We start from the raw sequence: 23,422 nt of genomic DNA, 5'->3' as shown, positions 1-23,422 counted from the left end.
GGCTAACACGGTGAAACCTCATCTCTACTAAAAATACAAAAAATTAACCGGGCTTGGTGGCAGGCGCCTGTAGTCCCAGCTACTCTGGAGGCTGAGGCAGGAGAATGGCGTGAACCCGGGAGGCGGAGCTTGTAGTGAGCCGAGATTGCGCCACTGCACTCCAGCCTGGGTGACAGAGCAAGACTCCATCTCAAAAAAAAAAAAAAAAAAAAGACAGCAACAAGATCTCCATCTCTCTCTGACCTTTGCTTTTGCTTCCATTGTCCCGTCGTCACATCTCCTTCTCTGTCTCTGAGTCCTTTTTTCTCTTAGAAGGACCTTTGTGATTATATTGGGCCATCTCAAATCATCCAAGATAATCTTCCCATGTCAAAGCCCTTAATCACATCTACAACGTCCCTTTCGCCAAATGAGATCACATGTTCATAGGTTCCCTCGAAGGATTCAGATGTGACAACTTTGGAGGAGCCATTCTTTTGTCTACCATATTCATGTTTCAGTTGTAGACAAAAGAATCCAATTCTTCTGGGATAAGCAGAAAGGGGAACTAGTTGGTTTATTGAATCATTGGAATGGCTATAATAGAAGTTTCCCAGAGCTATACTTTGAACAAGGAAGCTGCTTCGGACGGAGGTCAGCTTGACAGCACAGCCTCTGCTACTGCTTCAGCTGAAACCCCGCTACCACTGTACTTGCAGAAGGATCATGCAATCACACAGTCACTTCACAGTACTCACCCTGCCTTCAGTGAGGGTTCATCTCGGTGAAAACTCGGTCTTACAGAAATGCTGGCAGGAGGGGAGTCTAGGAAATGTAACTTTTGGAGATTTAGCAAACTCTAGTATTACACACAACGTCATGATAGAAAGGGGTTGAAATAATGTTAAGTGAGTCAGTCAAAATATGCAGCATATTAGGTGATGGGGAAGCCTTTACTGCAGAGACAGGTGGTGTTTGAGCAGATACCTGAAGGGAGTGAAGGAGCAAAGCCAGAGATAACCTCAGAGAAGAGCATTCCGAGCAGAGGGAACAGTTGTAAAGGATGATGCCGTTAGTAAAATAGCTGTTTGTTTTGGGTAATTGAATAGGCAAAGTAACCTGAATTTTCATAACAGACTTTTTTTTCCCTCCCAGAAAAATAAGGGAACAATGTACTTTCTTGCAACAAAAAAGATTATATTTCACCAAATCTATAGTGCCATCCATTTGAAGACACATCATTGTTTTAGGAACCAATAAAAAAGAAAAATATGGCCAGACGCGGCAGCTCACGCCTGTAATCCCAGCACTTTGGGAGGCCCGGGGCGGGCAGACCACAGGTCAGGAGTTTGAGACCAGCCTGGCCAACATAGTGAAACCCCGTCTCTACTAAAAATACAAAAAATTAGCTGGGCGTGGTGATGGGAACCAGTAATCCCAGCTACTTGTGAGGTTGAGGCAGGAGCTTGAACCCAGGAGGCGGAGGTTGCAGTGTGCGGAGATCGCGCCACCGCACTCCAGCCTGGTGACAGAGCAAGACTCTGGAAGAGAGGGAGGGAAAGAAAGAGAGAGAGAGAGAGAGAGAGGAAGGGAGGGAGGGAGAAAGAGAAAGAAAGAAAAAGAAAGAAAGATGCTGCCAATTAAATTATAACTTGCCACTGGTTGTAAGATATACTCTGATTTTTAAGATGTTACAATGTGAAAACAATTGCCTATGAGAGTCAGTGAAATGGGCGAGATGAATGGATAAGATGGATCCAGCTGTTTTCTTTCATTTGACTGTTAGTCTTTGATTTCAGAACTGTAGAAGATTTGAAAAATAATGAAAGCCAATGGAAAGATTCCCCACTGGCAACTAGACACCGCGAAATGCTGAAGCGCTGTAAAACTCAGCTTAAGGTTTGTATAGTTACGTGGAATAATTACAGACCAGCCTCATAATGATCATTTTCCCAACAGAATATATGCCTTGAGTGAGCAGTTTAGTGTCCTTACTTTTTCTTCGTTATTCTTTTCCCTTCCGATAAAATAGTACGTTTTAAAACTTGTTGATATCTTACTTATATCTGTATATAATGATTTCAATCTTAGGACAGAATATGGATAGATATGCTTCTGCTGTGACTATGAATTCTTAATGGGTTTTATGATTCTTAGTTTAACATCACCTCCCCTTCCCTGCCTTATGCAAGGCCCTCCTCACCTGCTGTCTCCCACCCCCCGCCCCAACACTCACGCACACTCCAGTATATCCAGCCATGCATTTTCAGGGTATTTGACAAAGCGCATCTGTGGTAGTGGAAAGATCTCTTTGCTTTGCCCCTCATTCTTCCTTTTTAATTGAAAATGATTCATCACACAAAACCTAACTATAGAAGGGAATATTCTTGCTGGTGAGACATAGCTAAAAACATATGCCAGTTGACGTTGTACAAATAAAGCATAGATAGCAAATTTATCCATTTTTCTTCTATTCATGTTCCACTTATAAACCTGAATGTTAGCTGGTCATGCATTCTGTTGAATAGTAGGATAATATGTGGAAAGTTTACCTGACATAGCTTTCTAGTACAAGTTAAGATTTCAGTTTTATTTACTAATAGACTAGACTTCTTCAAGATACGCAGTTAACCAGGGGCCCTTATCTGGGGTCTGTGGGTCCCCCTAAGCAGTCCACAGATGTGTTTCAAGCGGGTCTATAAACTGCTTAAATTGCCAGGCATGGTGGCTCACACCTGTAATCCCTGCACTTTGGGAGGCCGAGGCGGTCAGATCGCCTGAGGTCAGGAGTTCGAGACCAGCCTGGCCGACATGGTGAAACCCCATCCCTACTAAAAATACAATAAATTAGCCAGGCATGATGGTGGGCACCGGTAATCCCAGCTACTTGGGAGGCTGAGGCAGGAGAATTGCTTGAACCTGGCAGGCGGAGGTTGCAGTCAGCCAAGATCGCGCCACTGAACTTCAGCCTGGGCAACGGAGTGAGACTCTGTCTCAAAAACAAAAACAACTGCTTAAATGTATACATCAGTGTGTGTATGCATGTGTGAGTACTTCTGTCAACAGGCCTCTAGGTAAGAATTCCATCCTTAGTGGACAGCATTTTGCCCAAGGGCAACTCGTAAGAGGTGGCGCTGGAATTCAAACACAGATTGTTTGGCTTTTTCCCACTAACCACCCTGACAAAAGGGCCTCCCCTGTCACCACCCTCTCCTGATCAAGTTTTTTGCTTGTGACCCTTGTAACTCACCATTTTGAGCTTTAACTGTGTGCTAGACCTGGTGGTACTCAGTGGTTTGCTTGCCATGCCTTTGTTTTTCTCAGGAAAAAGATCTTGAGACACAACCAGCATCTTATAGCTAGTTAGAGATGAAGCTCTAGAAGCTCTGGAACCCAAATTTCCCATCTCCGGGCCCCAGTCCCTGCCCAGTCCCCCTGTAGGGACTTAGCTACTGACTGATCTTTGGGTGGGGGCATCCCTGCTTCCACAGAAACTGGTACGGTGCAAGGCCTGTGCTGATGCTGGCCTACTTGACGAGAGCTTCCTGAGAAGATGTCTGAATTTTTATGGCCTTCTCATTCAGCTGCTGCTCCGCATCCTGGACCCCGCATATCCCGAGTGAGTGTGCTTCTTCCTGTTTCCCTCGTCCCTCCTTGGCTGGGCTATGTTGTCTTTATTGTCCTTCAAAGTTGATAACTAAAACCAAAACCCTTTCTTTATCAAGAATTCACTTCTCGGCAAGGCGTGGTGGCTCACGCCTATAATCCCAGCACTTTGGGAGGCTGAGGCGGATGGATAACTTGAGGTCAGAAGTTCAAGACCAGCCTGGCCAACATGGCGAAACCCTGTCTCTACTAAAAATACAAAAATTAACCGGGCTTGGTGGCAGATGCCTGTAGTCACACTACTCAGGAGGCTGAGACATGAGAATTGTTTGAACCCGGGAGGCGGAGGTTGCAGTGAGCCAAGATCGTGCTACTGCACTCCACCCTGGGCAACAGAGCAAGACTCTGTCCCCAACCAAAAAAAAAAGAGAATTCACTTCTCAATTTCCAGATTGCATTTATATGGATTATGTAGTTATATTGATAGGTGTTTTCCCTGTGATTAGTTACAATAGTAGGTGAATATCAACAGCTGTTATTTTAATTTTGACAAATTTTCTTTAAAATTTGCTATAAAGTCTTTGATTGATAGGAAGAGAAATCTATAAATTGGAAGCCAAAAGCTGGAGATAATCTTAGGCCCTCCTAAGCACTGGGTCCAGGAATACCCAGCTAATTCAGAGTGAGCTAAGAACATTGTTGATCACTTTGTCATCAACTGGTCATCTCCTGCAGTCAACCATTTTTGTTTTATTTATTATTATTATTATTTTACTGTTATGAAGTCTCTGGTTCACTGATGTTGGTGAGATTGGTCCAAGATCTGTGAAGAAATGGAAAATATTATTTAAAATATGTGTGTAGGCCGGGCGCAGTGGCTCACGCCTGTAATCCCAGCACTTTGGGAGGCCGAGGCGGGAGAATCACGTGGTCAGGAGATCGAGACCATCCTGGCTAACACCGTGAAACCCCGTCTCTACTAAAAATACAAAAAATTAGCCGGGCGCAGTGGCAGGTGCCTGCAATCCCAGCTACTCGGGAGGCCGAGGCAGAAGAGTGGCGTGAACCTGGGAGGCAGAGCTTGCAGTGAGCTGAGATCACGCCACTGCACTCCAGCCTGGGTGACAGAGCAAGACTCTGTCTCAAAAAAAAAAAGAAAAAGGAAAACATGTAGCTCATTGTCTCAGACAGTTTGGGTTGCATAAAACAACCAAATATGACCATTTTATTTCCTTCCCATTTTACTTATTGCATTAACCTTAACAAGAAATCAAGAAGGCCAGGCGCCGTAGCTCACGTCTGTAATCCCAGTACTTTGGGAGGCCAGGGCAGGTGGATCACTTGAGGTCACGAGTTTGAGACCAGCCTGGCCAACATGGCGAAACCCCATCTCTACTAAAAATACAAAAATTAGCCAGGTGTGGTGGCAGGCACCTGTAATCCCAGCTACTCAGGAGGCTGAGGTGCAAGAATTGCTTAAACCCAGGAGGCAGAGGTTGCAGTGAGCCAAGATTGCACCACTGCACTCCAGCCTGGACGACAGAGCAAGACTCCGTCTCAAAGAAAAAAAAAAAAAAAGTGTGTAGCTCTGTTGTCTCAGATAGTTTGAGTTGCACAAAATGACCAAATATGACTTTTTTATTTCCTTCCCATTTTATTTATTGCATTAACCTTAACGAGAAATCAAGAAGGCCGGGCGTGGTGGCTCACATCTGTAATCCCAGTACTTTGGGAGGCCAAGGCAGGCGGATCACTTGAGGTCAGGAGTTTGAGACCAGCCTGACCAACATGGTGAAACCCCGTCTCTACTAAAAATACAAAAATTAGCCAGGTGTGGTGGCAGGTGCCTGTAATCCCAGCTACTCGGGAGCCTGAGGCACAAAAATTGCTTGAACCCAGGAGGCAGAGGTTGCAGTGAGCTGAGATCGCGTCACTGCATTCCAACCTGGGTGACAGGGTGAGACTCTGTCTAAAAAAAAAAAGAAATCAAGAGGAGGGCTGGGTGTGGTGGCTCACACCTGTAATCCCAGCACTTTGGGAAGCCGAGGCAGGTGGATCAGTTGAGGTCAGGAGTTCGAGACAAGCCTGGCCAACATGGTGAAACCCTGTTTCTATTGAAAATACAAAAATTAGGCCGGGCGCGGTGGCTCAAGCCTGTAGTCCCAGCACTTTGGGAGGCCGAGACGGGTGGATCACGAGGTCAGGAGATCAAGACCATCCTGGCTAACCCGGTGAAACCCCGTCTCTACTAAAAAATACAAAGATCTAGCCAGGCGAGGTGGCGGGCGCCTGTGGTCCCAGCTACTCGGGAGTCTTGAGGCAGGAGAATGGCGTGAACCCGGGAGGCGGAGCTTGCAGTGAGCTGAGATCCGGCCACTGCACTCCAGCCTGGGCGACAGAGCGAGACTCCGTCTCAAAAAAAAAAAAAAAAAAAAAAAAAAAGAAAATACAAAAATTAGCCAGGTATGGTGGCGCGTGCCTGTAATCTCTGTAATCTCAGCTATTCAGGAGGCTGAGACATGAGAATCTATTGAATCTGGGAGGTGGAGGTTGCAGTGAGCTGAGATTGTGCCACTGCACTCCAGCCTGGGTGCCAGAGTGAGACTCCGTCTCAGGGGAGAAAAAAAAGAAATCAAGAAAAGGAAAACATTTCACATATACCCTTGCATATGTACTGTCTTCATTATTCCCTGTTCATTTCTGGTTGTAGTTTCTTTGCCTGTGTATTTATTACATGGTTATATTACAGAATGAATTTTTTCTCCAAATGAAATACTTATTTGATGGTAATGTAATACTCTTTGTAGTTTGATGTACCATAATTTCATTTTGTAAATTGTGCTTTTTTTCTCTTTGACAGTATAACACTGCCTTTAAATTCAGATGTCCCCAAGGTATTTGCAGCATTGCCTGAGTTTTATGTAGAAGATGTTGCAGAATTTTTATTTTTTATTGTACAGTAAGTGCCTTTAATATTTTACATAGTTCTAATATGTTTTTATGCATAATACTATAGTATTCTGAGCTGTGTTGCAAACCTCCATTTCATGCAAATTTTCCTGAAATTTGATGTAACTGTTGTAACTGAATGCTGCCTAGAGACTGGAAAAAATAAATCCAACTGTGGCACCAGTCCAATTCGAATAATTTCTCAAAGACAGAGGCAGGATTAACAGTGCAGATAATGTATTCTGTGAAAATTGAGTTGAATTTCTAATAGTTGAATATGTGTTTCTGAGCAACAGAAGGAGCAGTTTATAAATGTCTGAATGAACATCCCAAACCCAGAAATATCCACATCTATATTTTGCACTAAAATTCGTCTCAATTGTAAAATTGGAGAATGCTTACCAAAAATTGGTTTGAATTTACAACTGATATTGTAGGGTTTTAATTTTTTTTTTTCAAATCCTTATTTGGTTTATCAAATTAACATTTTCTTTCTAAAACATTACAGGTTAGAAGAATTACAATTTCAATTCCTTGGCACCATGATAGCACCTATGGCTAGCTGAGGGAGTGGTATGTGAAGTCTGCTGTGAAAAGTCACAGTCACGCTGGGCACTGTGGCTCATGCTTGTAGTCCCAGACGTGCAGGAGGATTGCTTGAGCCTAGTTCAAGACCAGTCTGGGCAATGTAGCAAGTCTGCATCTCTTTAAAAAAAAAAAAATAAATAGCATAGGTCCCCAGTTACAGAATACAAATTGTGAAAGTTTTGTAACAAACAATGGAAAAAAACAAAATTAGTATAAATGATTTTAAACTAAGGGCCAAAACTAAATAGAGCAAGTTATATTGCTGTCATAAAAACTACCTTTAAAAAAATGCCCAAATAGAGGCAGAAGTTGCAATGAGTGGAGATCATGCCACTACACTCCAGCCAGGGCAACACACAAAAAAAACCCAGATCATTGGTGACACGTGATTTTAATTGGTACAAAATTTTAAAAGTGACTCAAAAGCATGGTTTATTTGTTTAAAAAAACCAACCTTGGAATTTAAGCAACTCAAGTCATATTTTAAAATTTGTTCTATGCACAGTGATACAAAAGACACCTATTTGAAAAATTTCATTTATTCTCATTTTCAACAGAGAGTAAACAAATAACTATCAAAATTTTTATGATGTTTTGGTAGTGATGATCTTTTGTGAAGTTTATCTGATTTAATCGTAAGTTTCATTTGTCGTTAATATAACATGCTACAGCCAGTAACCACGTTTGGTTTTAAATCTGTCTTATTACAGTATAAATAGTCACTATAGGCTGGGTGCAATGGCTCACGTCTGTAATCCCAGCACTTTGGGAGGCCAAGGCGGGTGAATCACGAGGTCAAAAGATCAAGACCATCCTTGCCAACGTGGTGAAACCCCGTCTGTACTAAAAATACAAAAATTAGCTGGGCATGGTGGTGGGCACCTGTAGTCCCAGCTACTCAGGAGGCTGAGGCAGGAGAATCGCTTGAACTTGGGAGGGGGAACTTGCAGTGAGCCAAGATCGTGCCACTGCACTCTAGCCTGGGTGACAGAGCGAGGCTCCGTCTCAAAAAAAAAAAAAAAAAAAAGGAAGTCACTGTAAACTGAACGAGTTCAAGGGCACTCCTAAACCTATTTATGCTGCCTTCCCCTCCTCACTCAACTGACACCAGCCCTCACCCAAGGTGAGTTTCTCAGTGGTCTCTTTCTTGCTCTTCTTGCCTCTATTCAGATACTCTCCCCAGGCGCTTTATGAGCCCTGTACTCAGGATATTGTGATGTTCCTTGTTGTGATGTTGTGCAACCAGAACTACATCCGAAACCCATATTTGGTGGCCAAACTGGTAGAAGTCATGTTTATGACCAACCCTGCTGTTCAGCCACGAACCCAGAAGTTTTTTGAAATGATTGAGAACCATCCTCTCTCCACCAAGTTGCTGGTACCCTCCCTGATGAAGTTTTATACAGGTAGGTTGCTGGAACACACATGGCCTGCCACGTGCTACACTTAGGCAAGGTCATCGAAAGCTAGTGGACGATGTTGCTCTAAGTCTGTTACCTAATATCCTGCTACCTCTGTGTATAACCTACTCACCTGTGACCTGCAGAAGATGTACTTTTGGTTCGTCTTGCCCTGAGTACTTGGGAATAGGACAACCATTTCACCTACTGGTCTCTGATGATTCAGCAGGAACCATTGAAAGTCAGATGATTAACACCAAGACCCAGTTGGTATCAACAGTACAAGTTGGTAGTGTTATCTGAATGGAATTATCTGGTTCATTTTACCTTTGAACTTAAAGCATTTGTTTTTTAACACTATCCCATAACCCAGTTTTCAAAGTGTGGGTATAACAGGGAGCTTGTTAAAAATGCATATTCTTGGGCCAGGTACGGTGGCTGACTCCTGTAATCCCAGCACTTTGGGAGGCCGAGGCGGGCGGATCACAAGGTCAGGAGTTCAAGACCAGCCTGGCCATTATGGTGAAACCCTGTCTCTACTAAAAATACAAAAAAAAAATTAGCCAGGTGTGGTGGCGGGCACCTGTAGTCCCAGGGAGGTTGAGTGAGGAGAATCGCTTGAACCCAGGAGGCGGAGATTGCAGTGAGCCGAATTCCTGCCACTGTACTCCAGCCTGAGCGAGCGAATGAGACTCCGTATCAAAAAAAAAAAAAAAACCAAAACCACTTTTCACCTGTCAAATTTATTTCTTAAGTTGAAAGTTCCTGGTGCAAACATGGTTGTAGGGAAGTAAGCTAACCTGCAAAAAACCTGCTTAATCTACCCTATACCAGTGTGCAGATTTCGTGCTATGAAGCTCCCATGAGAATGTAAATTTAAAGCCTTTCTAAAAGGCAGTTTAGCAGCCCACACCAAGAGCCTTAAAAATGCTTTTACGGCCAGGCGCGGTGGCTCATGCCTGTAATCCCAGCACTTTGGCAGGTGGATGACCTGAGGTTGGGAATTTGAGACCAGTCTGGCCAACATGGAGAAACCCCATATCTATTAAAAATACAAAAATTAGCTGGGCGTGGTGGCAGCGCCTGTCTTCCCAGCTACTCAGGAGGCTGAGGCACGAGAATCGCTTGAACCTAGGAGGCAGAGGTTGCAGTGAGCCGAGATCATGCCAGTGCGCTCCAGCCTAGGAGACAGGGCGAGACTCCGTCTCAGAAAAAAAAAAAAAAATATATATATATATATATAGGAAGACTGAAGCAGCAAAAAAAAAAAGAGCACTGGGGTAACAGATAAAAGGTGCAAGAAGTAGCCATCCTCTACATCTCCTATCCCTCAGTATGGGGACCCAAGGGAAGAGCCTGGGGCTCTCAGAACCCAGCTGCCCTGATGAGGGCTTGGACAGAGCTAGGACCCAGTCCTCTGTGGAAGGCCCTTGGCCAGTTGGTGCTGGTGTCTTGGGGGGTGTGCACGGTTGCTAGCTCCGGGGGTACGAGACAAAGCTGAAAATTGGAACCAACTGCTACTACTGACAGTAAGTACAAGGTCCTAAGTCCCTTGTTTCTCCTTCAGTTTTCCAGTTCTCCTGCAGCACCTCCTATTGGCAACCCTAGAGAGGGCAGGCTGCCAATGGAAAGATTCTGCAGTGCCAGCCCCAGAATCACAAAGCCAACTGCAAAGAGTGCATGTGGGCCACGCATGGTGGCTCCAGCGGGTAATCCCAGCACTTTAGGAGGCCAAGGTGGGAGGATCGCTTGAGCCCAGGAGTTGTAGACCAGCCTGGGCAACATGACGAGACCCCATCTCTATGAAAAATTTAAAAATTAGATGCCTGTTGTCCCAGCTACTAAAGAGGCTGAGGTGGGAGGAAGGCTTGAGCCCAGGAGTTAAAGGCTACAGTGAGCTGTGATCTTGCCACTGCATTCCAGCCTGGGAAACAGAGCAAGACCCTGCCTCTAAAAAAATAAATAAATAAAATAAAAAGACTGGGTTTTGGCCGGGCACAGTAGCTCACACTTATAATCCCAGCACTTTGGGAGGCCAAGGCCGGAGGATCGCCTGAGGTCAGGAGTTCGAGACCAGTCTAGCCAACATGGTGAATCCTAGTATCTGTTAAAAATAAAAAGTTAGGCCAGGCGCGGTGGGTTCATGCCTGTAATCCCAGCATTTTGGGCGACTGAGGTGGGCGGATCGCAAGGTCAAGAGATTGAGACAATCCTCGCCAACATGGTGAAACCCCATCTCTACTAAAAATACAAAAATTAGGCCTGGCGTGGTGGCTCACGCTGTAATCCCAGCACTTTCGGAGGCCGAGGCGGGCGAATCACTTGAGTTCGGGATTTCGAAACCAGCCTGACCAACGTGGTGAAACCCTGTCTCTACTAAAAATACAAAATTAGCCTGGCATGGTGGCACATGCCTATAATCCCAGCTACTCGGGAGGCTGAGGCAGGAGAATCACTTGAACCCACGAGGCAGAGGTTGTGGTGAGCTAAGACTGAGCCATTGTAATCCAGCCTGGGCAACAAGAGCGAAACTCCATCCTAAAAGCAAAAATTAGCTGGACGTGGTGGCGCACACCTGTAGTCCCAGCTACTCGGGAGGCTGAGGCAGGAGAATCTCTTGAACCCAGGAGGCGGAGGTTGCAGTGAGCCGAGATCGCGCCACTGCACTTCAGCCTGGCGACAGAGCAAGACTTCATCTCAAAAAAAAAAAAAAATTAGCTGGGTGTGGTGGTGCATACGTGTAATCCCAGCAACTTGGGAAGCTGAGGCAGGAGAATCGCTTGAACCTGGGAGGTGGAGGTTGCAGTTAGCCGAGATCTAAAAAAATAAAAGAGTGGGTTTGGAGCTATGGGACAACAGCTGACTAGCTATACTGTGACATAAGAATTTAATTTCTAGAAATTTATTCTGTGGAAATAATTATGAGTATTTATAAGTGATGTTCTCCACAACATTATTTATAATGCAGTGTAGTGAAAACAATAAAAACAACTGGCCGGGCTTGGTGGCTCAATCCTGTAATCCCAGCACTTTGGGAGGCCAAGGTGGGTAGATGACTTGAGGTCAGGAGTTCAAGACTAGCCTGGTCAACATGATAAAAGCCCATTTCTACTAAAAATACAAAAATTAGTTGGGTATGGTGGCGCATACCTGTAATCCCAGCGGAGGTTGCAGTGAGCTGAGATGGCACCACTACACTCCAGCCTGGGCAACAGAGTGAGACTCCGTCTCGGAAAAAAAAAAAAAATCATGACGGAAATTTCTGCCAGTTGTAGATACAAAGTTGTACGTTATCCATAAAGTGGACCTATATGAGTCATAAAAAATAATGTGTTATTTATGTTAAGTGGTTTAGCAACAAAAAAAAGTAAAAAAGAAAAGAAAAAAAGTCCAGGCTTGGTGGCTCTCATCTGTAATCCCAGCACTTTTGGAGGCTGAGGCAGAAGGATCACCTGAGGTCAGGAGTTGGAGGCTTAGCCTGGCCAAAATGGTAAAACTCTGTCTCTACTAAAAGTACAAAAAAATTTAGCCAGTCATAGTGGTGCACACCTGTAGTCCCAACTTCTCTGGAGTCTAAGGCAGAAGAATCGCTTGAATCAGGGAGGAAGAGGTTGCAGTGAGCCACGATCGTGCCATTGCACTCCAGCCTGGGTGACAAGAGCAAATCTCCGTCTCAAAAAAAAAAAAAAAAGAATGTAGGGAAGGACATATACCAAAATATTAACAGTGCATTGGTTATTTTTGAATGATAGCATTATAAATAGTTTTTATTTTTATTTTATTATCTGAACTTCTTAATTTTTCTACAGTAAACGTGTGTTGTTAGTAGTAAAGATAAAATAATTTTAGTTAAATTTATTTTGTAGTCAGTGTTCTGGGCCTGTCAGTGTGGCTTCAGGATAAAGAGAGAATGAGAGAGAGAGAGAGAGAGTGTGTGTGTGTGTGTGTGTACACACAACAGAACTGGGCCTGTTGCCTATGAGACCAGTGCTGGGCCTAGTGGAGGCCTGCTGGGAATGTTCCAGAAGGTGATGGGTGGGGGTTGTTCTCTCTTTCGTCTCTGCCATGTGTGCCCTCTGGCCTGGACCACCTCTGTAGTCATGGATGGATGACATCTGCACTAATAATAGCCACCACTCATTGAATGCTTACTAATCCTTTCACTTAATCCCCACAGCAGCCCTAAAGATAGTACTATAAATACCTCCACTTTACAAATGAGGAAACTGAAGCTTAAAAGGGTCAAGAAGCTTGCTGAAGGTCAGTGGCTAGCAAGTGGCAGCAACCTCACAGATGCCCTTTAGCACAGGTGCCCCTGACTACTACAGCTACAAAGGGACTGGTGTGAGGGTACCCCCGAGGGAGGAACCACAGACATAGTCCCCAGTGCTCATCGCCTCCATGTGAAGACCTGGCTGATTAGGTCCTGGTCCCGGAGCAGATGGGACTCTCAGATATAAATTAGAGTTGCCACACATAAAATCAGTATGTGGAACAAGCTCCTCTTACACCACACAGATAGTATTTTAGCTTAGAAAATGCTCAAGTTAGGCTGGGCGCGGTGGCTCACACCTGTAATCCTAGCACTTTGGGAGTCTGAGATGAGTGAATCACTTGACGCCAGGAGTTAGAGACCAGCCTGGCCAACATGGTGAAACCCCGTCTCTACTAAAAATACAGAAGATTATCTGGGTGTGGTGGCAGGGACCTGTAATGCCAGCTACTTGGGAGGCTGAGGCAGGGGAATTGCTTGAACCAGGACCTGGGAGGTGGAGGTTGCAGTGAGCCAAGATCTTGCCACTGTACTCCAGCCTGGGCTACAGAGACTCCATCTCAAAAAAAAAAAAGAAAGAAGGCAGCAAGAATACCTGGGGGGAGGAGAGAGAGGTACAACATAAGTCTAGTCCACTTATGGCCTTCTGGAACAAGGACCTGGAAATTAGAACTTGGGCTGGTATGATTTTGATGGAACAGTACAAGTAAATAAGAAGAAAAAAAATGTTGGGAGAAATGTATATTGTTTCATTTTCTTTTCTTTTCTTTTTTTTTTTTTTTTTTTTTTTTTTGAGGTAGGGTCTTGCTTTGTCATCCATGCTAGAGTGCAGTGGCACAATTACAACTCCATGCACTCTTGACGTCCCGGGCTCAAGTGATCCTCCTATCTCAGCCTCCCAAGCAGCTGGGACTACAGGCATGTGCCACCACACCTGGCTAATTTTTGTGGTTTTTGTAGAGACGGGGTTTCACCATGTTCACCAGGCTGGTCCCAAACTCCTGAGCTCAAGTGATCTGCCCACCTGGGCCTCCCAGAGTGCTGGAAATACAGATGTGGGGTCCTGCTCAGATACATATTGTTACATAATAAATTAACAAAGTTTATTGAGTCTCTACTATATTCAGAATTTGGTGCAGATATTAGGGGCATTTTAGATGATATGAGGCATTGGGTTGGTCCTCCAGTATCTTCCTCTTGTAGGCTGTCCTTATGTCAGCATGCCACACTGTAGCTCACACTTTTATACAATTAATAAATGACATTTAGTTTATTTTAAGGAGAGGTTGACTTAATGAGTATACATAAGTACTTTCAGATCTTAATATGATAGGTGTTAATTATCTTATTCTTTTATTTATTTATTTATTTATTTATTTTTTTCTTTGGAGACGGAGTCTGGCTCTGTCGCCCAGGCTGGAGTGCAGTGGCCGGATCTCAGCTCACTGCAAGCTCCGCCTCCCGGGTTTTACGCCATTCTCCTGCCTCAGCCTCCCGAGTAGCTGGGACTACAGACGCCGCCACCACGCCTGGCTAGTTTTTTGTATTTTTTAGTAGAGACGGGGTTTCACCGTGTTAGCCAGGATGGTCTCGATCTCCTGACCTCGTGATCCGCCCGTCTCGGCCTCCCAAAGTGCTGGGATTACAGGCTTGAGCCACCGCGCCCGGCCGGAATTCTTTTATTTTTAAATATCTGTTTTCTTTTTTGGTCACACACACAAAAATATGTTCTTTGGAAAATATAGAAAATATCAAAGACAAGGTATAGTGGCTCACACCTGTAATCTCAGTACTTTGGAAGGACGAGGTGGGAGGATCACTTGAGGCCAGGAATTTGGAACCAACCTGGGCAACATAGACCCCATCTGTAAAAAAATAAAAATGAAAAAAAATGTTTTTGAGACGGAGTCTTGCTCTGTCGCCCAGGCTGGAGTGCAGTGGCATGACCTTGGCTCACTGCATCCTCTGTATCTGGATCTCTGTATCTGGATTCAAGCAATTCTCCTGCCTCACCCTCCCGAGTAGCTGGAATTATAGGCACACACCACCATGCCCAGCTAGTTTTTGTATTTTTATCAATAGTAGAGGCATAGTTTTGCTATGTTGGCCAGGCTGGTTTTGAACTCCTGGCCTCAAGTGATCTGCCTGCCTCAGCCTCCCAAAGTGCTGGGATTATAGGCGTGAGCCACCACACCTGGCCGTAAAAAATAAGCCGGGCGTGGTGGATGCACCTCCAGTCCCACCTACTTGGGAAGCTGAGGTGGAAGATCACTTGAACCTGAGAGGTTGAGGCGGTAGTGAGCCATTATCACACCACTGCACTTCACCCTGGGCGACAAAGCAAGACCCTGTCTCCTAAAAAATAATAATAAAATAATCGGGCATGGTGGCTCACGCCTGTAATCCCAGCACTTTGGGAGGCCAAGGTGGGAGGATCATGAGGCCAAGAGATGAGACCATCCTGGCCAATATGGTGAAACCCCATCTCTATTAAAAATACAAAAATTAGTTGGGCATGGTGGCTTACGCCTATAGTCCCAGCTACTCAGGAGGCTGAGATGGGAGAATTGCTTGAACCTGGAGGCAGAGGTTGCAGTAAGCTGAGATTGCGCCACTGCACTCCAGCCTGGCGACAGCGAGACTCTGTCTCAAAAAATAATAATAATAAATTAAAATTTGTCATGAATTCTGAAATTTCTCATCCCTAAGCTTTTGCCATTTGGACAAACAAGTTTGATTTTCATCCCTCTTTAGTAGGTATAGGGATGGTAGACACATTGGTTTTTTTTTCAACACCAAAAATGGTCAATAGATAGACACATTTAAGAAGTACGTGGCCCTCAGTAAAATTAAACCTAACTTTTTATCTGCTGAAGGATGTCCATTTGAGGTGCCATAGATTTTCTGTAAATTAATGACTTAAAATTAGGTGGGGGAGTATGATAATTCAGCTTTTGGTCGTTGGTAAGTTGACGCTGTCCTAATGATGGGAGTTTTCCTAGCCCCGTTCATTTCGGTGGTGTGTCATTGTCAAATCTTCATTGTGAAACTTTTGTCTCTAAAAGCAGCTTATCATTTCTGTCCTGCCTTACATGCAGAGGTGCAAAATTTCACCAGCTCTCTGATGTTGCAGATTTACAGTCACTCACTATCATTGTTGGGGCAATAACTGGATTTGGAAAGTAAGAAAGTACATATCCCTCAGTCCCTTTGTCTTTCTTCTTTAGATGTTGAGCATACCGGAGCCACCAGCGAGTTTTATGACAAGTTCACAATTCGCTATCACATTAGCACCATTTTTAAAAGCCTCTGGCAAAACATAGCTCACCACGGCACCTTCATGGAGGAGTTCAAGTGAGTATGGGGCCCCTCGTGTCACAACTTGCTTTCTTGCAAATCGCAGGTAGGATTGCAGCTTAAAAGCTGGGCACAGCTGGGTTCTGGTGGACTGTTTGCTTGGAGGTCTCAGACTCCTTTTGAGTTTACCACAAGGTGCCACTAATTGTGGGCAGGATTTTTAAAATGGCTTTGCTTGCAAGATATTGCTGAATTTTAGATTTGTCAAGATACCTTGGGGGTGGTACACAAGCAAAGATCCTATAGGGCAGAGAGTGGTGGCTCACGCCTGTAATCCCAGCACTTTGGGATGGGCAGAGGAGGGCAGATCACTTGAGGTCAGGAGTTCAAGACTAGCCTGGCCAACATGGTGAAACCTCATCTCTATTAAAAATACAAAATATTAGCTGAGTGTGGTGGCACACGCCTGTTATCCCAGCTACTTGGGAAGCTGAGGCAGGAGAATTGCTTGAACCCGGGAGGCAGAGGTTGCAGTGAGCTAAGATTGTGCCAGTGCTCTCCAGCCTGGGCCACAGAGCGAGACTCCGTCTCAGAAGGAAAAAAAAAAAAAAAAAAAAAGGCCGGGCGCGGTGGCTCAAGCCTGTAATCCCAGCACTTTGGGAGGCTGAGACGGGCGGATCACGAGGTCAGGAGATTGAGACCATCCTGGCTAACCCGGTGAAACCCTGTCTCTACTAAAAATACAAAAAACTAGCCGGGCGAGGTGGCAGGCGCCTGTAGTCCCAGCTACTCAGGAGGCTGAGGCAGGAGAATGGCGTAAACCCGGGAGGCGGAGCTTGCAGTGAGCTGAGATCCGGCCACTGCACTCCAGCCTGGGCGACAGAGCGAGACTCCGTCTCAAAAAAAAAAAAAAAAAAGAAAGAAAGAAAGAAAAGAGCTGGCCGGGCGCGGTGGCTCAAGCCTGTAATCCCAGCACTTTGGGAGGCCGAGACGGGCGGATCACGAGGTCAGGAGATCGAGACCATCCTGGCTAACACGGTGAAACCCCGTCTCTACTAAAAAAATACAAAAAACTAGCCGGGCGAGGCGGCGGGCGCCTGTAGTCCCAGCTACTCGGGAGGCTGAGGCAGGAGAATGGCGTGAACCCGGGAGGCGGAGCTTGCAGTGAGCAGAGATCCGGCCACTGTACTCCAGCCTGGGTGACAGAGCGAGACTCCGTCTCAAAAAAAAAAAAAAAAAGAAAGAAAAGAAAAGATCCTATAAATATGCTGAGATGTTGGGTTAAGTGTTTTTTTGGTGTTTCTATGATGACAGTGTTAAATGAAGTTGTCAAAATGAGTGAAATGAAATCTTAGTTCTTGAACGTTGGAAGGACTTTAGATTTTGCAACAATTAGGTCAGAGCTGTCATTTAAAGTATCATTCTTTGTGGTAAGGCCCTAAACCTTAATTAAAGACTTTTCATATACCTACCTGAAATCTGAGTGACTGCTTAAACCTGGACATTAGTAATCCCATCTAAATTATCTGTCAGTGTCTAAAAACAAAAGGGAGATGAAAATGCTGAACTCTTGGATTATTCTTCAAAAATTTTATCCTGTCTAAGGGCCGGGCGCGGTGGCTCATGCCTGTAATCCCAGCACCCAGGCTGAGGTGGGCGGATCACAAGGTCAGGAGATTGAGACCATCCTGGCTAACACAGTGAAACCCCGTCTCTACTAAAAATACAAAAAATTAGCCGGGTGTGGTGGCGGGCGCTGGTAGTCCCAGCTACTTGGGAGGCTGAGGCAGGAGAATGGCGTGAACCCAGGAGGTAGAGCTTACAGTGAGCCAAGATCACGCCACTACACTCCAGCCTGGGTGACAGAGCAAGACTCTTTCTGAAAAAAATAAATAAGTAAATAAATAAATAATAATTTTATCCCATTTCTTGGATCTTTTGCAACCCATGTTAGATCTTTGATCAAATCTAGCTATACTTGTTAACCAAATTACTAGTCAATAATATACATATTACCAGTGGAATAACTATTGCTAGATAGATTTCTGTGGAGCAAACTCTTTAACTTTTTGTTTCCATAAACTGCTCTTATGGTCAGAATTGTGTTCCAACTAAAGCCTGGCACAAGCTTAGGACATGAGGCAGGCCCATGGCTTGGTCTGAATGGTGCTGGTTGGAGCACTTGTCCTGAACTTACCATGTTCCTAAGATTGAAGCCTCCTGTCCCTGTTCACAGGAACTTCTCTTCCCCAGGCATGGGCTTACCACCCCTCAAGTGCACAGTTGTAGACCCTAAAGTGTAGCTTCCTTTTTCTCTACGAATCTGGCAGCTCCAGAGTCTAACAGAGGTAGGCCAAGCTATTTCAGTTCACCGACAAGTTCTCGTTATAACACGATTTGCAGAACAGTTCCTTAGATTGGAAGCTTCTGGTTCTAAAGTAAGTTAATATCCCACTTTATCAATATTACAGGTTCCAATTTTTCTTCAGTGCGTCTTTGTGATAAGGAATAACTATATCAGTAGTTATCTGTTATATGTGGTTAATTATTTGCTTTTTCTTGGTATATTGGTGAGTATATGCGTATTTCCTGTTCTAGTCTGGAGAACGTGTTTTCTCTCCTTAAAAATACTGAGGGAGTGAACTGGGTAAGCTAGGTAAGCTAGGTAAGCCTGCTCTGGGAAGCGGGGTGGGGGAGTCAGCATTTGCTGGTTTTCCATGGTGTGACTATTTCCTCCATTGCCCAATTTAAGGTGCCAGGGGAATCTGGTTATAAAATTCTGGAATAGGCCAGGCGCGGTGGCTCACGCCTGTAATCCCAGCACTTTGGAAGGCCGAGGCGGGCGGATCAAAAGGTCAGGAGATCGAGACCATGGTGAAACCCCGTCTCTACTAAAAATAGAAAAAATTAGCCGGGCGCAGTGGCGGGCGCCTGTAGTCCCAACTACTCGGGAGGCTGAGGCAGGAGAATGGCGTGAACCCGGGAGGCGGAGCTTGCAGTGAGCCGAGATCACACCACTGCACTCCAGCCTGGGCGACAGAGCGAGACTCCATCTCAAAAAAAAAAAAAAAATTCTGGAATATTTAGCACTTGACTGTCATCAATCATGCAAGGTGGCTCCAAACACCACTGGAATGAGCTTATCATAAACAATTTAAAAGAATAACAAAAATCCAGGCCAAGTGCAGTGGCTCATCTCTGTAATCCCAACACTTTGGGAGGCTCAGGTGGGAAGAACGCTTGAGCCCAGGAGTTTGAGACCAGCCCTGGCACTATAACAAGTCCCTGTCTCTACAAAAAAATACAAAAATTAGCTGGGCATGGTGGCGTGTGTCTGTAGTTCCAGCTACTTAGGAGGCTGAGGCAGGAAGATTGCTTGAGCCCTGGAGGTCGAGGATACAGTGAGCTGTGATCATGCCACTGCATTCCAGGCTGGGCGACAGAGCAAGACCCTGTCTCAAAAAGAAACAAGATTAACAAAATCTAAAGAGAAGCTTGGTAGTCCTTGAATTCCACAGTGCCTGACTTGTGCCAGGGTAGGCAGGCTTTCAGGGTGAGATAGTTGCAGTGTGGGTGGAGGCGCCTGTTCCCTGGGATTTGCAGTGGCGTTTTGCTTCAGGGAGATGTATGACCATGCACAATATAATTGCCTTTCCAGCTCCGGGAAGCAGTTTGTTCGCTATATAAACATGTTGATAAACGACACGACGTTTTTGCTTGATGAAAGTCTGGAGTCTCTGAAGCGAATCCATGAAGTGCAGGAAGAGATGAAGAACAAAGAACAGTGGGACCAGTTGCCCCGGGTGAGGACGTGGTCCAGAGGCTTGGACAGCTTTGCAGGCCATCTGCCTCTGGACACGGGCAGAGCTGCTTTGGGGCTGCATTTGTGGGTCTGATGATATGTGATCTGACTTGCTGGGATTTTCCTTCCATGAAATCATATTGCAGGGTTGGAATAGGAAAAATCTGAAACACCTTATCTGAAGCTAAGAAATGGGTTGAGAAGTCTTTGAAAATGTGCACTGAAAACTTTCTCTGCCTTTTTAATTTTAAAGGACTTTTTTGGAGAAGAGCTTTTATTGTCTGAATATATTAAGATTCATGAACATAATTAGGAAAGAAATCTCTAGAATTATGTCTGCTGGACAAGAATTTGATTTGTTCCTATGGGCTTCTCTAGGCAACTGTGTGAATCACTCAGGATCCTGGTGGGGTGTTTTTTTTCCTTTCAGTTGATCTTGGGTTTTATATTCAGTTATTAATAGAACAGAGGCCTGGCTTGCCAGGTTCCATGGAAAACACGTGCTGTGCCAGTGCCAGTGCTCTTTCCTGACGTACGTAGCAGCAGCTGAGATACATCCTTGGTTGCTTATGAGGCCCTTGACAGTTGCTGGTGACTTCTTAGATTGGCTTAGGTTTATTGATTCTGTTCTTGGAATTGTCAGGCTCAGAATCAGAACTGATTTCCATAAGGGATTCTCATGTCAAAGTGGGGAGGACTGCTTTTTCTTCACTTTTTCTTTTCTTTTCTTTTTTTTTTTTTTTCCCTGAGACAGAATTTCACTCTTGTTGCCCAGGCAGGAGTGCAGTGGTGCGATCTCGGCTCACTGCAGTCCCAGCTTCTCCAGTTCAAGCGATTCTCCTGCCTCAGCCTCCCGAATAGCTGGGATTACAGGCGCCTGCCACCAAGCCCAGCTAATTTTTGTATTTTGTTTGTTTGTTTATTTGGTTTTGAGATGGAGTCTAGCTCTCTCACCCATGCTGGAGTGCAGTGGCGCCATCTCGGCTCACTGCAACCTCTGCTTCCCGGGTACAAGCGATTCTCCTGCCTCAGCTTTCCGAGTAGCTGGGACTACAGGTGCCCGCCACCACACCTGGCTAAATTTTTGTATTTTTAGTTTCACCATGTTAGCCAGGATGGTCTCGATCTCCTGACCTCATGATCCGCCCTCCTCGGCCTCCCAAAGTGCTGGGATTACAGGCGTGAGCCATTGCGCCCGGCCAGCTTTTGTATTTTTAGTAGAGACGGGGTTTCATCATGTTGGCCAGGCCAGTCTTGAACTCTTAACCTCAGGTGATCCGTCCGCCTCAGCCTCCCAAAGTGCTAGGACTACAGGCGTGAGTCACCGTGCCCAGCCATTTTTTTTCTTTTTTAATTTCAACTTTTATTTTAGATTCAGGGAATGGGGTACATGTGCAGATTTGTTATGTGGGTGTATCATGTGATGCTGAGGTTTTATGATTCAACCTGTCGCCCAGGGAGTGAGCATAATACCTAATAGATAGTTTTTCAACCCTTGCTCCTCCCTCACTCCCCTGTCCCCAGTGTCTATTGTTCCCATCTCTGTCCATGTGTTTAGCTCCCATTTATACCTGCTTTTCTTATGTATTAAAGTTCTACCCATTCTCTGAGTAAGGTCCTATCCAAATACTCACTCAGGTTTGTCTTCGCCAATCAGCATAGCTGAAAATTCTCACGTTTCTCCTTACTTCTGTAACACCCACTTTATACCATTCACAGTGCTTGGTATGCCCAGCTTATATTTTATTTACTTACTTGTTTTTTATTATTATTAATAAATAGAGACAGAGTCTTGATCTGTTGCCTTGGCTGGAGTGCAGTGGCAGGATCATAGCACACCACAGCCTCAACCTCCTGGGCTCAAGTGGTCCTCCTGCCTCAGCCTCCCAAATAGCTGGATCTAAAAGCATGCACCCCCATGCTTGGCTAATTAAAAAAATCTTTTTTACAGAGACAAGGTCTCACATGCTTGCTTCAGCAGCACGTATACTAACATTGGAAAAATACAGAGAAGATTACCATGGCCCCTGCTTGAGGATGACATGCAAATTCATAAAGTGTTCCATCCTTTAAAAATAAAGATTAGGCCGGGCGCGGTGGCTCATGCCTATAATCCCAGCACTTTGGGAGGCCAAGGCAGGTGGATCACAAGGTCAAGAGATCAAGACCATTCTGGCCAACATGGTGAAAGCCCGTCTCTACTAAAAATACAAAAATTAGCTGGACGTGGTGGCACACACCTGTAGTCCCAGCTATTCAGGAGGCTGAGGCAGGAGAATTGCTTGAACCCAGGAGGTGGAGGTTGCAGTAAGCCAAGATCGTGCCACTGCACTCCAGCCTGGGTGACAGAGCGAGACTCCATCTCAAATAAATAAATATTAAAATATAATATTTTAATATTTTAAATATTTAATTGGTAGTTTTCCCAAGCTGGTCATATATTTTATTTACTTATTATTTTGATTATTAAATTGTTATTTTTTATTTTGTTTTGTTTTGTTTTATTTTTTGAGAGAGTCTTACTGTCACCCAGGCTGGAGTATAGTGCCGCAATCTTGGCTCAATTTCTGCCTGCTGGGATTACAGGCATGCACCACCACGCCTGGCTAATTTTTGTATTTTTAGTAGAGATGGGGTTTTGCCATGTTGACCAGGCTGGTCTTGAACTCCTGGCCTCAAGCGATCCACCCACCTCAGCCTCCCAAAGTGTGGGGATTACAGACATGAGCCACCGTGCCCGGCCTTATTATTATTTTTTTTAAATAGAAACAGAGTCTTGACTGGGCACGGTGGCTCATACCTGTAATCTCAGCACTTTGGGAGGCCGAGGCCGGCAGATCACCTGAGGTCAGGAGTTTGAGACCAACCTGGCCAACATGGCAAAACCCAGTGTCTACTAAAAATACAAAAATTAGCCAAGCATGGTGGCGGGCGCCTGTAATCCCAGCTACTTGGGAGGCTGAGGTGGGAGAATCACTTGAACCCAGGAAGTGGAGGTTAGAGTGAGCTGATACCTGCCACTACATTTCACATTTCAGCCTGGGCAACAGTGCGAGACTCTGTCTCAAAAAAAAAAAAAAAAAAAAAGAAGGGAAGAAGGAGAGTCTTGCTCTGTCACCCAGGCTGGAGTGCAATGGCAGATCTTAGCTCACTACAGCCTACAACCTCCTGGCCTCAGGCAGTCCTCCCACCTCAACCTCTCAAAATGCTGGGATTATAGTTGTGAGCCACCATGGCCGGCCAGTGTCTATTTTAGATGTTGGTATGCAGGTCTATAGCATAGTCGTAGTCAATACTTAATAGCATTTGTTTATGAGCCAACTGAACAAATAATACTGATTTTTCCTATGTGAATGGATGAAAAAGACACAAATAGTTCCAGCAATTGCTATTTCAGAAATAATTTTTATTTGGCTTTGAAGTCGCTTTCTCCCTCCCACTGCCCTGGCTGTTCCTGCTCATCTCCTGACGTCTGTGCTTGGTGAGCTCCGGCACTCGGCCCTCAGGCTTCAATTTCTTTCCCACTAG

The 23,422-nt window shown here is 45.0% G+C and overlaps 1 protein-coding gene and 1 non-coding gene across 3 annotated transcripts in view; both read left to right on the top strand.

The window, feature by feature from the left end:
* The window catches only part of UBE4B (ubiquitination factor E4B), a 147,535-nt gene that overhangs the window by 108,213 nt on the left and 15,900 nt on the right, over positions 1–23,422 (top strand). For both annotated transcript variants that reach the window (XM_037985057.2, XM_037985059.2), the window contains 6 exons: positions 1,779–1,878; positions 3,471–3,598; positions 6,446–6,544; positions 8,293–8,528; positions 16,023–16,149; positions 19,751–19,895. In XM_037985057.2, the coding sequence (XP_037840985.1) occupies positions 1,779–1,878; positions 3,471–3,598; positions 6,446–6,544; positions 8,293–8,528; positions 16,023–16,149; positions 19,751–19,895 (835 nt within the window). The remainder of the gene's footprint in view (positions 1–1,778; positions 1,879–3,470; positions 3,599–6,445; positions 6,545–8,292; positions 8,529–16,022; positions 16,150–19,750; positions 19,896–23,422) is intronic.
* Positions 21,864–21,966, top strand: LOC119619537 (U6 spliceosomal RNA). The gene has a single exon (XR_005236001.1). It is a non-coding gene; the product is annotated as a U6 spliceosomal RNA (small nuclear RNA).

This window comes from Chlorocebus sabaeus, chromosome 20 (genome assembly GCF_047675955.1).
Source record: "Chlorocebus sabaeus isolate Y175 chromosome 20, mChlSab1.0.hap1, whole genome shotgun sequence".
NCBI lineage: Eukaryota > Metazoa > Chordata > Mammalia > Primates > Cercopithecidae > Chlorocebus > Chlorocebus sabaeus.
This window is presented reverse-complemented; position numbering and strand designations above follow the sequence as displayed.